This window comes from Microplitis mediator, chromosome 2 (genome assembly GCF_029852145.1).
Source record: "Microplitis mediator isolate UGA2020A chromosome 2, iyMicMedi2.1, whole genome shotgun sequence".
Lineage (NCBI taxonomy): Eukaryota > Metazoa > Arthropoda > Insecta > Hymenoptera > Braconidae > Microplitis > Microplitis mediator.
In genome coordinates this window covers 21929023-21945161 of record NC_079970.1, presented here as the reverse complement: position 1 = coordinate 21945161, position 16139 = coordinate 21929023, and the positions used below count along the sequence as shown (strand labels likewise).

Sequence of the window (16139 nt, the reverse complement as noted above, 5' to 3'; positions counted from 1 at the left end):
TAGATAATTATTTTCAGTAGCTCTAATCTTCGCTCAAAATCCTTCGATTAGATGCTATTTTTTAATAAAAAAAATAATATAAATAATTTGTATACTTGATGTACTAATAAATAAAATATTAATAAATTTTAATATATTATTCCACTATAATTAAATTTATTACTCTGTAATTATCCACAGTCAAGTAATGTACTGGTAATTTTTCCATAATTATTTTCAATTCACCTAGTATTTTATGATCCCGGACAATTAGCAACTTTTGAATTTTTTTCTATTCATCAAATTAAAAAAAAAAAAAAAAAAAAAAAAAAAATGCACATGTAAAAAATTTTAAAAACTACAAGTTTTTAAAATATTTTTTTTATAATTTATAGTTTTGAAAAAAAAAAATCCAAAATTTATTAAATGTCGGATAACTTCAGTATCAGTAATTTCCATACTTACAATTTTTTAATAAGCAATAAAATTCCAAACTTCTTTAATTACAATTAATTTTAATTGCAATTAGTAAAAAAATCATAAAAAATTAAACTTAGACTAATTATTCTTATACTAAAAATTACTTAGACTAATTACTTAAATAAGGCATAGGAAATAAATAATACTCATTTATTTATTTTTAACTTTTTCATTTCTCTCTCTTTTTTTTTTTGTTCGTTTATTTTATAACTTAAAATTTTACATTAATCTTAACAAAATTTATATATTTAGTGACTTGAAGTACAAAAAAAATTTTTAATTTTTAATGAACTAGAAATTAAACATTAGTTTTATATGAAAGTATTAGATGATAGTTACGCTGTACAAGTCAGTCGGTAATCTCATTTAAAAAAAAAATATAATATAAATTAATAATAATAATAAAGAACAGTAAAGATAAATACTAGGCAAAAAAAAATTTATTTCTTGCTTTTCTTGTCGTCTTTTTTGCAGTCCTTGACGCAGGCTTCTTTGGCACAGGCTTCCTTCTCACAGGACTCGCGGATAGCTGGTTTTCCAGTGTGCTCTATCTTAATCTGACGTTCGTTCTCCAATTTAGGAATGTCTTTTCTAGGAGCTGTGATGGTCAAGACTCCATCAGATGACAAGCTGGAGTTTACCTGATCAATGTCGCACTGCTCAGGTATCATGTACTTGCGTACAAACTGTCTGGAGATCCATCCATGCTCGTCCTGTTTCTCCTCGTGTTTAGCTTCGACGACGACGCACTTGTCGACAACCTTGACGTTTATTTCCTCAGGCTTGAACTGCTGGACATCTAGGATAACTTGGAATCTGTCCTTGTCGGCTTTTACGGTTGAAGATCCAGTGTCGCCACGACGAAGAAGTTCTGCCCAGGGTCGGTAGTATGCCAAAGGATTGCGACGACGTTCAAGAGCTGCACGTGGTGCCAAATAACGTTCCAGGACAGATGGTGTCAGTAATTGGTCAGCTGTCAGAGCTGATCCAAAGTCCTGGTCCAGGAGACGGTGAGGAGCTTCCAAGTCTTCCCACCAGTTTGAGAACAACAATGGTACTAATGCCATCTTAGTCGTTTTTTTTTCACTTGTCACAAATAAACTTGTAAGTATTTTATAAATGCGTAGAACGCGTATGAGGTTCGCTTGCTAGCGAGGTAAGAGAAGTTTATAGTTCGCTTGTTTGAATTCAACTGTGCCGGCAGTCTGGTGCGCGCGGCTTTTATAGGCACCGGCCGGCAGCTCGAAGATTCGCGAACGTTCTCGGCAGAATGGTCTAGAATTTTAGGCTCTAATTGTCGTAATTTTTATTTAAAAATTCAAAAATTAATTATTTATATTTTTAAAATGTCTTGTAATTATTTTAGTAATGATTATAGTGAAAATAATAATTTATTTAATTGAAAAATAATTATTTAACCTACAGATGTTTCGAGAAACAGGCGTTAGCTGACAGTTCAATGACTTCGATCGTAAACACTCGTCTAGAAACTTCGTAGTGCAAGTCCGTGTTTATTTGTTTTTAAATACCTTTTGTTTTTTTGTTAATTATTCTAAAAATAATTTTTTTTTATGTTAATTACGTGAATGTGAATGTATTGACAAGTGGGAATTTTTTAAATTTTTGAATAAATAAATAAAATGTAAGTAGAATAAAAAAAAAAAATGCGTAGTTGCGAAATTGAAAAATCAATGCGCGCATTTTTTTAAATTTAATTATTTTTATTAATTTATTTAATTATTTATAAATTGGCTCATATCTGCTACATTTACATGAGTGTAAATGTAACTGACAAGTGGGAATTTTTTAAAATTTTAAACAAATAAAGTGTAAGTAGAATAAAAATTAAAAAATGCGTATTTAGATGAAAAAAAAATCAGTGCGCGCATTTTTTTAAATTTCATTATTTTAATTCATTTATTTATTTATTTAAAATTTATATCTGCTACATTCACACTCATTAAGTGAAATATTTTTAATTGTTTAATAATAATATTTTGTGTAAAGTGATATTACAAGTAATGTTTTTATTTTTGAATTTGAATTTTTTTTCAACTTCGCAGTTTGCGATTATTGATCAGTACATTTTTTTGACCAGGTATAGTGTGCCCAGAATGTGAAAGAAAATACTAGAAAGAAGTATACATGTTATTGAGTTACGTATAAAATGTGTGATAAAAAAAAGCGACGTAATTTGAACGTTTTATGTCATGTTATCGGTCTCTGTTTATCTTGCGATTCTCGAACGGTCGAGAAAGACCGAGCCTATTTGCAGGCGAATGAAAGCACAAGTGAAAGAGAAAGAGAGACAGATGATAGAGAGAGAAGAAAAAAAATCAATTTTGGCAACCGTTCTATATAATAATAATAATAAGATACAGACCGTTGCTATGAAACGAGAAGTAAAATTACTTATATTTATTATTTAATTTATTGTTTCATGGTAATAAACTTTATTAAGGTAAACAAAAAAATTTAGTTGCTAACAAGATGTCAATTATTGGTACTTTATTTTATTTATTTACTAAATTTCTTTCAAGGTCAAGTTGTAGATATTTTTTTTCCATACATAAAATTCTGAAAAATTAAATTTTTAAATTATTATTCAAAATAAATAAATTAATTCATTGATTTGCCAAACAAAAAAATTACGTGACGTTTAAAAACTGCGCATTTAAAAAATTTTTTCTAGCTCTAATTAAAATACATTTGAGTTGAAGTTCATTAAATAAATATTTATTATTATTATCATTTATTTATTTATTTATTTATTTATTTATCATTGATATAATTTATTATTAATTTTACTTTTAGCAAAAAAAAAAACTGATCGATTGTAAATAAAATTTAGTGCGTGCTCTCGAGCATTCGTTTTGGACGTTGGTGGTGATCGGTTACAACGATTCGGGGAACAAAGAAAAAAAAACAAAAGTTAACATCTATTATATTTTGTATAACAATAATATCAGCTGTTTCCTGTCGTACACGAAATTGGCATAAAAAACAAAAAATTTTCTCCAATACGAGTTTCAGTAAATTTGCATATATATTTTATGATAAAATTATTATTTTTCATGATGTTTCTCATAAAAAAACAAATTAATTGTTTTTAGTAATAATTATTGATTAATTTATATGAATACATTTTAATATCAATAATTATTTATTTTTTAAAAATACACGTAACATAAATTTTGTTTGTGTTAACATTGTTAGTGTAGATAAGATAATTGAAGCATTCGTTTTTTAGCAGGGTAACGTTTATTTATTTTTTTTTTCCGTTAACTCAACGAATATTCTTGAAGTTTCTCGTTCTACTCGTCCTTTAATGGGTTTAAAACCTCTACCCTGTTCTCTATATTAAATTTCGTAGAATGGAAGGATCCAGAAACTTGTCGTAACCTGCCTGGGATTTTTGCTGAACAAAAACTCATATACATATATATTCATATTCACATTTATCTATATATATTTATATAAAACGTTTTAATAATTTTATTTCAACGTAAAACTTTTGAATTTCGACGGTTTCTACGTAACGATTTTATATTTAAAAAAATACGAATATAAATATATATAATACGTCATCAGTCATAACATATGAGAATGAATAACATATGAGTAATATCGATATTATTATCAGTTGATGGATTTAGTAAACAAAATTCGCAAGCTATTAAATTTAAAAACACAAACATTTCTTATGTAATTTTAATAAATTTTTGTATATTATATAATTGTTATATTATTTTGCATTTTATATATTATATAATATATATATCTATAAATTCTCGTGATTTTTATAAATATATATACATAAACATGTTTATTTAGTTACATTTATATCTCGCGTATCAAATATGTCTTTTTGCTTTGATATAAATTTTAATTAAAAATGATTAATTTTGATAAATTTATTTAATTAATTAAAACATATTTAACTTTACGTAATCAAGTATTGATCTGAAAAATTAGTTTTATTAAAATGTTCTAGAAATTTCTTAAAAAGTCTAGAATATTTCATGAAAGTCTGGAAAATTCGGAAAAAATACGAGTGTGAATGTAGCAGACGTCAGACAAATTTAAAATTATAAATAAATAAAGTAAATAATTTAAAAAATAATATTTCTAAAAAATGCACTTATTAATTTTTAAATTTTTTAACCGCGTATTTATTAAAAATTTCATTTTGTTAATTATTTACTCTATTTATTAATAATTTTAAATTTGATGTCTGCTACATTCACACTCATGAAAAAATTCTAGAATATTTCACGAAATTCTATAACCCACTAGAAAATTCGGATAAATTCTATGATATTCCATTAAGTTCTAGAACCTTCTAGAATATTCCACGTAATTCTAGATAATTCGGAACAAATTTTAGCATTTTCTATAAATTGCGGCAAATTTTAAATATTTAAAAAATTATGTCAAAAAAATAAGAACTACCATACGGGTCAAAGTATATATGTACTCGTATTATTTAAAGACATTAAAATATTTATTTGTTCATAAATTTTTTACATACATTGCCAACAAATATATGTTTATTATTCATCATTTAATATTCAAAATATATTTATTTTGTAAATATTTATTTACAATAAATAATTTTATTTATAACTACTAGTCCTATATAAATTCTAGTAAGCTCTGATTCATAGATTTTTAAAAATATATATATATACATAACATATCTTATAACATCATGCCAATAATTGTTAATTATTTAAAAACATATTAATTATGTAACTTATTTTAAATAAAAAATTTAACAATTACAATTTACTGTCGATAGAAAAAAATAATTTTTAAAAAAATTTTTAAATATATCATATATATATATCAACGCATGCTTATAAACATTTAAAATTATCATATAAACAAATCTCTTTTAAAATTCGATAAATAAAAAATCAAAACAATTTTACAGTAAAATATTTTAAAAAATAAATATTTATAATTTTTAAAATCAAATAAAATTATCCAGCAGCAACAGACCCATTGTATCTTGGACGTCGATTTGGTGACCTTGGCCTTTCTTGCTCTCCAACACCCGGAGCAACTTCAATAACAGCTGGGTACGGTATGTATTCAATTAAAATGGCTCTTTCACCTTCTAATTTTTTTCTAGGCACACTGATTGTCAAAACACCATCAGACGACAGCTCGGACTTGGCTTCATCAACATCATATTCTTCCGGAATGTCATAATTTCTCTCAAACTCTCTTGAAACAGTACCATGCTCATCCAGGATTAATTCATGTCCAGCTTGTACTGTGATCACATTATCTGCCACTTTAACCGTGATGTCATCAGGGTTAAATTTACCAACGTCCAAGGACACTGAATATTTTTCTTCCTCTTGATATCTCGGTGTAATAAATCTACTTCGTCGGTAATTTATTACGTCAAATGGATGCTGATAATTTCTATATCTTGATGATGGGAAGTAAATATTATTTATAGGCAAAGCAAAATCCTGATTATCAAGTCGATGAACATGATTCAAACTTTCCCACCAACTGGAGAACAACATTGGTAGCAATGACATCACTTAATTTAATTAATTATATTACAAATTACCACAAATTTCTCTTACTAATTATGAAACAATTAATTTATTTTTTTTATTGTTTATTTTTAGACGTCAAGTAGAAAATAAACAAAATAAGAAGATGACAACTGTTATAAATATCCTTTCTGGAAATAACTTATTGAGTCAAACACTTATTTATAAATATTATTAACTCTCTATTTAGGATTATTGTTTTTTAAAAATAAAAGTACGCGGTAAGAGTTTGTGCTCTGCATCTGACGTTTACCAGACTTACTAACGTCATCATGCACATTTTCTAACATTGACATTGACATACTTATATAATTGTTTATATATTTTTCTATGTACTACTACTCATATCAATTTAATATTTTTAAGTAAAATTACGAAGAAATTAAATATTTTATATATATGAGTTTTTATAATTAAAAACTTTTTTTACAATTGTAATTTAATGTAAAATAAATTTTATTTTATTTTTACAAATACTTAATTGACTCATGCGCGCGCATATTGAACTTGCATTAATTTCAAACGATTTCAATCGACGATTGACAATTGTAAATATTTTTGCGATGTAAATTTAAATATTTTTAATTTTTAAAAAATGATCATGACGTAAATATGAGTGTGAATGCAGCAGACATCAGACAAATTTTTAATTATTAATAAATCGAGTAGTTAATTAATAAAATAAAATTTTAAAAAATGCGCATTTAAAAAATTTTGAAAATTATAAGTGCATTTTTTATAAATATTATTTTTTAAATTATTTACTCTATTTATTTATAATTTTAAATTTGTCTGATGTCTGGTACATTCACACTCGTAAGTATGATACTGAAATTAGCCATGATCCTGAAGTTAGCAGACAATTCAAAATTTTTGGATTTTTTTTTGAACAATTAAATTTGAAGAAAAAAAAAACTAAAAATATGCACATGTAGAAAATTTAAAAAACTACAGGTGCAATTTTTTCAAATATTTTTTTTTTTTCAGGTTTATCGTCTAAAAAAAAATCAAAAAATTATTAGACGTCTGCTAACTTCAGTATCATAATTAGCCGACGTCTAATAATTTTTGGATTTTTTAAAAAACGAAAAAATTACAAAAAAAAAAAAAAAAAAATTGCACTTGTAGTCTTTTAAAATTTCTACATGTGTATATTTTTGGTTTGTTTTTTTTCTTCAAATTTAATGGTTCAAAAAAAAAATACAAAAATTTTCAACTATCTGCTAACTCCAGGATCGTTTGTAAGTTAAGTCAGTTAACAATTTTCGGAGTTTATTGTCAACAAATGAATGTCAAAAATATGCACATGTAGAAAATTTAAAAAACTAGATGCAATTTTTTCAGATATTTTTTTTATACTTGATCGCTTAAAAAACAAAATCCAAAAATTATTAGACGTCGGCTAATTTATGAAACTGAAGTTCGCAGACGATTGAAAATTTTTGAATTTTTTTTTTTTCAATATTTAATTAAAAAAAAAAAAAAAAAAAAAAAAAAAACTAAAAATATGCGCATGTAGAAAATTTAAAAATCTACAAGTGCAATTTTTTAAAAGATTTTTTTTTTTTATAATTTATTGTTAAAAAAAAATCCAAAAAATTATTAGACGTCGGCTAACTTTAGTCTCATGGCTAATTTCAATATCATAAAAAAAGAGTATTTGAATTAAAAAAAAAAATATTGAATTGTATTTTTGTATTTAATAAAAAATTTAAGTCCATAATTACCTTGTCTTCTTTTATTTACACCTAATTTATTCTAAATTACATACTAGTATTAATTACTTCTAATTAACAAAAATAATTTAAATTAAAAAATGAAGGGTGGGATTTAACAATTAAAAAACCATTTTTTCTCATTATTTTTTTTTTGTTTTATTTTATAAGAAAAGTTTACTGAGAATACATAAATCTACAGCACATAGACTAGATCTTAAATCCTAACTCGTGTCTTTATGATAATGATAATTAATATTAATGATTTAAATGCAATGTAATAAAAAAAAAAGTGAAAATTAATATTAGTTATAAATGTAAAAAAAATTTAAGCCTCAGCTTTTTTTTCAATAGCCTCTGGAGCACTCTCACGGATAGCTGGTTTCCCAGTGTGCTCAATATTGATCTTCCTCTCGCCTTCAATCTTGGGCTGGTCTTTGCGTGGTACGACAATGGACAAGACTCCATCAGATGATAATTTAGATGTCACTTGATCAATGTCGCATTGCTCTGGTATGAGATAACGTCTGGTGAATTGTCTTGATATGAAGCCATGTTCGTCTTGCTTCTCTTCATGCTTGCCCTCGACGACAACCGATCGATCGATCACTTTAACATTTATTTCTTCAGGTGAAAACTGCTGGACATCCAACGAAACGTGGAAACTGTCTTTGTCAGCTTTAACTGTTGATGCACCGCCCTGTCCTTTACGCAAAAGCTCACCCCAAGGTCGGTTGTAGTTAATTGGGCATCTTGATGTTGATTTTGGCTGTTGCAGATATAGATAAAGGCTTCTTGGTGTCATTGACTCCGGGCGTACTCCCAATCCAAAGTCTTGATCCAATAAACTGTGAGGTGCGTCGAGATCTTCCCACCAGTTTGAGTACAGCAATGGTAATAATGACATCTTGATTCTTTTTTTAAATTAATTAATTAATTAATTATCACTTGTATTAATCACGAAGATTTAAATGGTTTTAAGAAAAACTTTTTCGATACTTTACGTATGAGTTTTAGCTTTCGACTGATGGCGTAGCAACCCAGCAACTGAATTTATATGATTTAGGTGGCGCTGAAAAACTCGCGATTGCCGGCCGGCGAATGTTCCGGATATTTCTAGAACATTCTCCAATATTCTATTGTTAATTCTATAAAATTTACCTTTTTTTCTTTTATTTATTTTACAATAAATATTATTATTATTCCTGGAAAAAAAAAAAATTATTATTTTAATTTGTATTTACAGATTTTATTTAATTTGAAATAAATTTATAAACAGATTACGAAGCTGTCGAATTCGAGTATTGATCGAAGTATCGCGAAATAAACAAATATTTTGATGATACTGAATTTGGCTGTCTACTAATTTTTAAATTAAAAAAAAACGATAAATTATTTTTAAAAAATATTCAAAATAATTGCACTTGTAGAGATTTAATTTTCTACATGTGCATATTTTTAGAATTGTTTTTTTGTAATTAAGCAGTAGAAAAAAAAATTCAAAAATTTTTAATTGTTTGCCAACTTCAGGATCATATATTTTGTTATGTAATACAATAGTATATTTATTTGAAAGTATTTTTATCTAAATATTAAAAAAAAATATATGTATAAATTGCAATTTTATTGATAACGTAAATAAAATACGCCAATGGCTGATTTAATTCATTGCATTTACGCTGCAGTTTATTGGCAGCACTACGCGGTATGAATTTAAATTTCAATTGAAATTTTTTTTACTTAAAAAATTTTTGCTGATTCAAAATATTATTTTATGTAATTAAATATAAATAATAATGATACTAAAATTAGCCAATAATTTTTGAATTTTTTTAAAATGATAAATTTAAAAAATTGCGCCTTTAGTTTTTTAATTTTTCTGCATGTGCATATTTTTATTTTTTTTTTTTTTTTGAATTTAAAAATTTGAAAATTGTCTGCTAACCAGTAAAATAAATAATAATTTTATAAGAATTTAAATTTCATTTGTAGATAAAAAAATGATCGAGATTTTTCTGGATGTCATTCGATATGTGACGTTTAAAAACAAACAATTATTTTTTTGTAGGTAATTATGATAATGAGTTTTATTTGTTTATTAAAATGTTATTTTATATTTTTAAAAAAATTAAAATAATAAAATAAAAAAAATTACGTACTGAGTTGTGAATTTTCTAAACGTATATTTTTATTTTATAAACATTTTAATTTATTTCAAATTTTTTTTTTTTAATTTTTAGATGTCCGCTAATTTTACTATTATTTTTTACGTTTATTTAAAATCATAGAATTGACTAAAAAATAATTGAAGCAACGTAAATTTTAAAGATCGTTCTCGAAACGTCGCGTAACGTTTGCACGACGTATGTGGGAGAGTATAAAAGCGAGCCGGCGCGCGCGAATCGTCAGTCGCAAAAATACAAGCAACGAATAAACTTGAAGTTTGTTAAGTGATAAAAGTATTAAAAACTTATGAGATCAAGAATGACACTCGTACCAAAGTTGTTTTCTCACTGGTGGGAAACACTTGAACGTCCTCACCGATTGATGGACCAACACTTTGGATTGCCCTTGAATCCTGAGCACCTGTTCCGCGATGTCGAGAGGACCATGCGAGAGTACGAAAGAAGATTTCCAACTTCATACTACAGACCATGGGCTGATTTGATGAGAAGTGATGAAAAAGGAACTTCAGTCATAAAAGCTGACAAGGACAAGTTCCAAGTTTCATTGGACGTCCAGCAGTTCAAACCTGAGGAAATAAGTGTCAAGGTCCAGGACAACTTCATCGTCGTCGAGGGCAAACACGAGGAAAAGAGTGACGAGCATGGAATAGTCTCCAGACAATTTATCAGGAAATATTTGGTTCCTGAACAATGTATGCCAGACAAGGCTACCAGTTCATTGTCCACTGACGGAGTGCTGACCATCACCGCACCCCGGAAACCGGAAGCTATCGAAGCCAAGAAGGAAAAGCCAATTAAGATTGAGTTCACTGGAAAACCTTCTATTGAACATGAAGAGCCCAAAAAAGTTGCTGCCAAACAGTAAAGTTAATTTATCTATGATTCAAAATTAATATAACTTATAATTATTTAATAAGATTTTTGTTTTTTGTTTTTTCGTTTTAAAAAGTGCGCCATTTTTCTACTTAATCATAATTTCATCTTACTTATATTTATCATTAGTTCTGATTTGTAACTTTTTGTAAAAAATATGTAAAGTGATGCATTTCAAATGTAGTGTTATCAATAAATATAAAAAAAAAAAAAAAAAAAATAAAAAAAATTTTGTTGATTATTTTAGATTTAATTCCTTAATCTTAAATTTGTCATATTATATAATAAGTTATATTCATATTAAATAATTATAATTAGTGAAAAAATAATTAAGGCGTAAATTTAATGAATGGTAAGTAAATTTTAATCATAATTAAAATTGGTGGGAAAACAATTTTTTTTTTAACTTAACACCTGAGAAAAAAAAATGATACTGAAGTTAGCAGACGTTTAATAATTTTATGATTTTTTTTTAGACGATAGAAGATAAAAAAAAAATATTTGAAAAAATTGCATCTGTAGTTTTTTAAATTTTCTACATGTACATATTTTTATTTTATTTTTTTACAATTGATTTATTGAAATACGAAAATTCAAAAATTTTTAAATGTCTGCTAACTTCAGGATCATAAAAAAAAATGTGTGAATGTAGCAGACGGACAAATTTGAAAATATAAATAAATCGAGTAAATAATTGACAAAATAAAATTTTTAAAATATGCGCATTTAAAAAATTTTCAAATTAATGAGCGCATTTTTTAAAATTATTATTTTATTAATTATTTACTCTATTTATTTATAATTTTAAATTTGTCTGATGTCTGCTACACTCGTAAGTTAAGTCAGTTAATTTTCGGAGTTTATTTTCAAAAAATCAATGTCAAAAATATGAAATATAAAAATATGCACATGTAGAAAATTTAAAAAACTATAGAAGTAATTTTTTCAAATATTATTTTTTTTATAATTTATCGTTTAAAAAATATCCAAAAACTATTAGACGTCGGCTAATTTTAATATCATAAAAAAAGTATTTGAGTTAAAAAAAAAATATTGAATCGTATTTTTGTATTTAATTAAAAATTTAAGTCCATAATTACCTTGTCTTCTTTTACTTACACCTAATTTATTTTAAATTATATACTAGTATTACTCTAATTACTTCAAATTAACAAAAATAATTTAAATTAAAAAATGAAGGGTATGATTTAGAAAAATTTTTAAATTAATAAGTGCATATTTTATAAATATTATTTTATTAATTATTTACTCTATTTATTTATAATTTTTGTCTGATGTCTGCTACATTCACATAAAAAAAAATTTTCTTTTTTAATAAACGAGAATTTGACTGATAAAATATTAAAATTTAGTACATAATTGTATAATTAAATTAATTACATATTTAATTAAAATCTTAAGATAGAGAAGGGATATAATTTATTACATCATTTATATATTGAGTTTATTATAATTATTTATTTAATTATATGTACATGATATTAAATAATTTTTTGTAAATATTAAAGTTTACAATTATTATTTTTTTTTTAATTTAATCGCTATTAGAATTAAGTATCTGATTGCCAGTAGCCCAGAGCCTTTACATAAAAATTATAAGAGACAATTATTTATTGACCAGATGATTTATTGGTCAATCAGTTATTTAAAATCTACTGAATTATAATGGAAAATTGTACAAGAGCTGGCTTATGTTGCAAATTTACTTGTCTAATTTTCTAAATTTTCTAATATTAAACATCAAAATTAAATTAGATTAAATTATTCTAGAATCTGTAAAAAAAATCTGAATGTTTGTGGCTGGTAGATATATAAAAAGTAATTATTAGAGCTAGTTTTTGGAGTTTACAGTTTACCTTACAAATTATTTAAAATAGAAATTCCTATTTTTTTTTTTAATAATAAAGAAAATTAATAAAAATATTTGAATTAAACTAAATATCAATTTCGTGTAATTTGATACATAAATTAAAAAATGAAAAAAGTTAGTTACTGATTGAAATCTTAGTCAAAGATTATAAATTACTTATCTATTTACAATTAAAGTTATATTAAATAATTAAATTTATCATGAGTTGAATTAATTAACATCACAAAGATAACGTAAGATTTACTTGATCATCTCCAGGCAATACATGAAAAACTCGTGAAGATCCTGAAGGTTGTTGTGGATCATCTCCATTCTGATTGTCATCACCTGTCCTGAGGACGACTCCCTCAGAATTAGTTATCTTCCATGTGTCAAATGCTGGATTGTCTTCTTCTTCACCAAAATTATCTGATGGACTGACTGGCGGAGTGATATCTTCCAGATCGATTGAATCTGACGAATCCTCAGAAGCTGCAGAGTCATTTGATGGACTGACTGGTGGAGTGACGTCATCATCAGGTAGATCACCAACTGGTGGAGTGACATCCAGATCATCTGAGTCTGATTCTCCATCAAATAAATCGCCAACTGGTGGAGTAACATCCAGATCTGATTCTTCTTCGTCATCAAATAAATCACCAACTGGTGGAGTGACATCCAAATCTACTGGATTATTATCATCAGATTCAGCGATTCCAGGTGAGTTATCATCAGCGTCTGGTATCGCATTATTATTTGTCTTTAAATTATCATTTAAAGTTCTAGGTGATTTTCCATTGGATGAAGACCCAGTTGATGTATTATTTAAATTCTCTGGCCATGAACCACAGAATGATGACATCCTCGAATTGGAACTCAATGATTGATCACTCAATTTTCTTTGATTCGGTTCTTTGAAAGCAAATGATGACATCCTTGACTTGGAACTCAATAATTGATGACCGTCCGATTTTTTTTTATTCGGTTCTTTGAAAGCAAACGATGACATCCTTGACTTGGAACTCAATAATTGATGATCATTTGATTTTCTTTGATTCGGTTCTTTAAAAACAAACGACGACATCCTCGACTTGGAACTCAGTAATCCACTATCTGATTTTCTTGAATTTGATTCTGTTGTAACAGATTTAAATGCAAAATTCAAATTAACACTGTCATTTAATGGAGCTTCAAAACGGAAGCTTGAAGATCTTTCCAACGGCTTAAGTTCGCAATTTGATAAATTATTAACTTTTTTATCACTTATTTTTCTTTTTTTAATTATACTACTGGGCACTTTGAAATCAAAATCAGTTTCCTCGAGTTTTCGGTACATTTTTAACAGCGATTTTATTATTTTTTGTTAATTTAAACAAAACTGTGCACTAGCTTGCGATGCTTAACACAAAATGACTGACTCGAACGGAGTGAAATATAGTATTGCTGTAAAAGTTTCAAACACGTGCAAACGTTGCTGCAGGTCAACTAATTATCAATAGGGGGGAAACGTTAGAAAAATTTCTCAAGCCAATAGAATGCAAGGGAGTGTACTGTAGGTATAGTACGGAAGAGATTTACTTTTGGGAAAATCCCAGGTATAGACAAGGTTTAAAATTTTTAATGATAAGTATTTAGGTAATTAAAGATCATCGGTCTGTACTTTTAAGTTTACAATACAATTGAAATTACAATAGCCGTAATATATATAACTATTGGTAGAACATTTATACTCAGAGAAGTAATTACCCTCATTATAAAGTATTTAAATGTTATAGTACAATATACTTATCCAAAATTTCGGTAATGACATAAAATAAAGATAAATATTTATGATACTGAAGTCTAGCCGGCGTCACATAACTTTTAAATTTCTTTTAAAACGATAAATCATTTAAAAAAAATATTTTTAAAAATGCACCTGTAGTTTTTGTAATTTTCTACGGGTGCATATTTTTAGTTTTTTTTTTTTTTTTTGTAATTTATTACAATACGAATAGTTTTAATTGTCTGCTAGCTTATAAGTGTGAATGTATCAGATAATATGATCCTGAAGTTAGCAGACAATTAGTAATTTTCAAAATTTTTTTTCAACAAATCAATTACAAAAAAAACAAAAACTAAAAATATGCATATATAGAAAATTTTTAAATCTACAGGTGCAATTTTTTCAAATATTTTTTTTTTCATAATTTATTGTTTGAAAAAAAATCCAAAAAATTCTTAGACGTCGGCTAACTTCAGTATCATCAGATAATACTTAAATTAGCCGACGTCTAATAATTTTTTGATTTTTTAAAAAACAATAAATTATGAAAAAAAAAATGTTTGAAAAAATTGCACTTGCAGTCTTTTAAATTTTCTACATGTGCATATTTTTAGTTTTTCTTTTCTTCAAATTTAATTGTTCAAAAAAAAATCCAAAAATTTTTAATTGTCTGATAACTTTAGGATCGTATGTATCAGATATAAGACAAATTTTGAATCACAAATAAATAAATTTAACACTTAAAAATACAAAAATAAAAAAAATGCATATACTGATTTTCAAATTCTGTAAATGCGGATTTTTTTATTTTCACCCGATTTACATTTTATTCATTGATTTAAAAATTTAAAAAATTTTAATTGTCAGCAACATTCACTCATTACAAACTTCAGGATCATGAATATTTAATTAGTTTTAATAATTAAATTTGTTTATAAATAAATAAATGTGGTTATGATTGATAATAAAATTAATTATTAATTTAATTAATTTAGTGACTAAAAAATTAATTCATCAGTACAATTAATTAATTCAATAATTACTTACTAAAATTTACTGTTATTTCAATTAATTAATTTTGTAAAAACATTTTTGCGGAAATAAATAAAAACTCAAGTTTTACACTGACTTTAATTAATTTATTTAATTAGTTTATTTAATCAAGATACTTTATAATACTCACATATTAAGACTGGATGTTGGTTAAATACAACTGATTAATTAATTTGAATTAAAATAAATATTTGCTAATTTATTATTTAATTTTAAATTTCAATAAAAAATTTAAAATGTCCTGCACTTTATTTGTTAAATAATTTTTAATTTTAAATATTAGCGCATGCGCGCTGATGCTGCGCAACAATACTGTCATCTACTGGGATAAAATGTAAATATTTGAGTAAACAAAACCTATATATGTTATATATTTTATAAAATAAAAATAATTATAAATAATAATCGCGAAAGTACGTAGTGATAATTAAATTATGTTAATTAAATATGACAATTGTAACTTTTTATGTTCAAAAATTTTAAACGAAAAAATAAACAATTATAAATATATGAGTTTCACATATTTATTTGCGTGAGCGATCTACTTGCCGGTAGAAAATTCTAGTCAAAAACGTTACAATAAAATACATGATACAAAAAATATATGAATTTATAATTTTCTTATATTATTTTAATAAATAT

General features: G+C 25.5%; 5 protein-coding genes and 1 long non-coding RNA gene across 7 annotated transcripts; 2 read left to right on the top strand and 4 right to left on the bottom strand.

Annotated features, from left to right (window-relative positions):
- Positions 1 to 608: 608 nt before the first annotated feature.
- Positions 609 to 1662, bottom strand: LOC130663120 (protein lethal(2)essential for life-like). Its single transcript, XM_057462208.1, has one exon. It carries the CDS (start codon positions 1524 to 1526, stop codon positions 900 to 902), a length of 627 nt encoding a protein of 208 aa, XP_057318191.1. The 5' UTR covers positions 1527 to 1662; the 3' UTR covers positions 609 to 899.
- Positions 1663 to 2108: 446 nt separating this feature from the next.
- LOC130663123 (uncharacterized) lies at positions 2109 to 3210 on the top strand. The gene is made up of 2 exons (XR_008989159.1): positions 2109 to 2477; positions 2558 to 3210. It is a non-coding gene; the product is annotated as an uncharacterized LOC130663123 (long non-coding RNA).
- A 1896-nt stretch (positions 3211 to 5106) lies between these two features.
- LOC130663122 (protein lethal(2)essential for life-like) lies at positions 5107 to 6323 on the bottom strand. The gene has a single exon (XM_057462209.1). It carries the CDS (start codon positions 6015 to 6017, stop codon positions 5445 to 5447), a length of 573 nt encoding a protein of 190 aa, XP_057318192.1. The 5' UTR covers positions 6018 to 6323; the 3' UTR covers positions 5107 to 5444.
- A 1560-nt stretch (positions 6324 to 7883) lies between these two features.
- On the bottom strand, positions 7884 to 8799 carry LOC130663350 (protein lethal(2)essential for life-like). The gene has a single exon (XM_057462521.1). The coding sequence runs from the start codon at positions 8655 to 8657 to the stop codon at positions 8079 to 8081; it is 579 nt and encodes a 192-aa protein (XP_057318504.1). The 5' UTR covers positions 8658 to 8799; the 3' UTR covers positions 7884 to 8078.
- A 1344-nt stretch (positions 8800 to 10143) lies between these two features.
- Positions 10144 to 11004, top strand: LOC130663351 (protein lethal(2)essential for life-like). The gene has a single exon (XM_057462522.1). It carries the CDS (start codon positions 10223 to 10225, stop codon positions 10799 to 10801), a length of 579 nt encoding a protein of 192 aa, XP_057318505.1. The 5' UTR covers positions 10144 to 10222; the 3' UTR covers positions 10802 to 11004.
- A 1144-nt stretch (positions 11005 to 12148) lies between these two features.
- Positions 12149 to 16079, bottom strand: LOC130663571 (dentin sialophosphoprotein-like). Of its 2 annotated transcripts, none has more exons than XM_057462865.1 (2): positions 15492 to 15553; positions 12149 to 13813 (listed from the first exon to the last, which is right to left on the bottom strand). In XM_057462865.1, the coding sequence occupies exon 2, from the start codon at positions 13761 to 13763 to the stop codon at positions 12921 to 12923; it is 843 nt and encodes a 280-aa protein (XP_057318848.1). In that variant the 5' UTR covers positions 13764 to 13813; positions 15492 to 15553; the 3' UTR covers positions 12149 to 12920. The 2 variants fall into 2 exon arrangements, with proteins under 2 accessions (XP_057318848.1, XP_057318847.1); XM_057462864.1 differs by lacking the exon at positions 15492 to 15553 and adding an exon at positions 15628 to 16079 and having other exon boundaries at positions 12150 to 13813.
- Positions 16080 to 16139: the final 60 nt, after the last annotated feature.

Excerpts from the sequence above, each read along its gene's own strand:
- LOC130663120 (XM_057462208.1), bottom strand. The coding sequence starts at position 1,526 with ATGGCATTAGTACCATTGTTGTTCTCAAACTGGTGGGAAGACTTGGAA.
- LOC130663122 (XM_057462209.1), bottom strand. The coding sequence starts at position 6,017 with ATGTCATTGCTACCAATGTTGTTCTCCAGTTGGTGGGAAAGTTTGAAT.
- LOC130663350 (XM_057462521.1), bottom strand. The coding sequence starts at position 8,657 with ATGTCATTATTACCATTGCTGTACTCAAACTGGTGGGAAGATCTCGAC.
- LOC130663351 (XM_057462522.1), top strand. The coding sequence starts at position 10,223 with ATGAGATCAAGAATGACACTCGTACCAAAGTTGTTTTCTCACTGGTGG.
- LOC130663571 (XM_057462864.1), bottom strand. The coding sequence starts at position 13,763 with ATGTCGTCGTTTGTTTTTAAAGAACCGAATCAAAGAAAATCAAATGAT.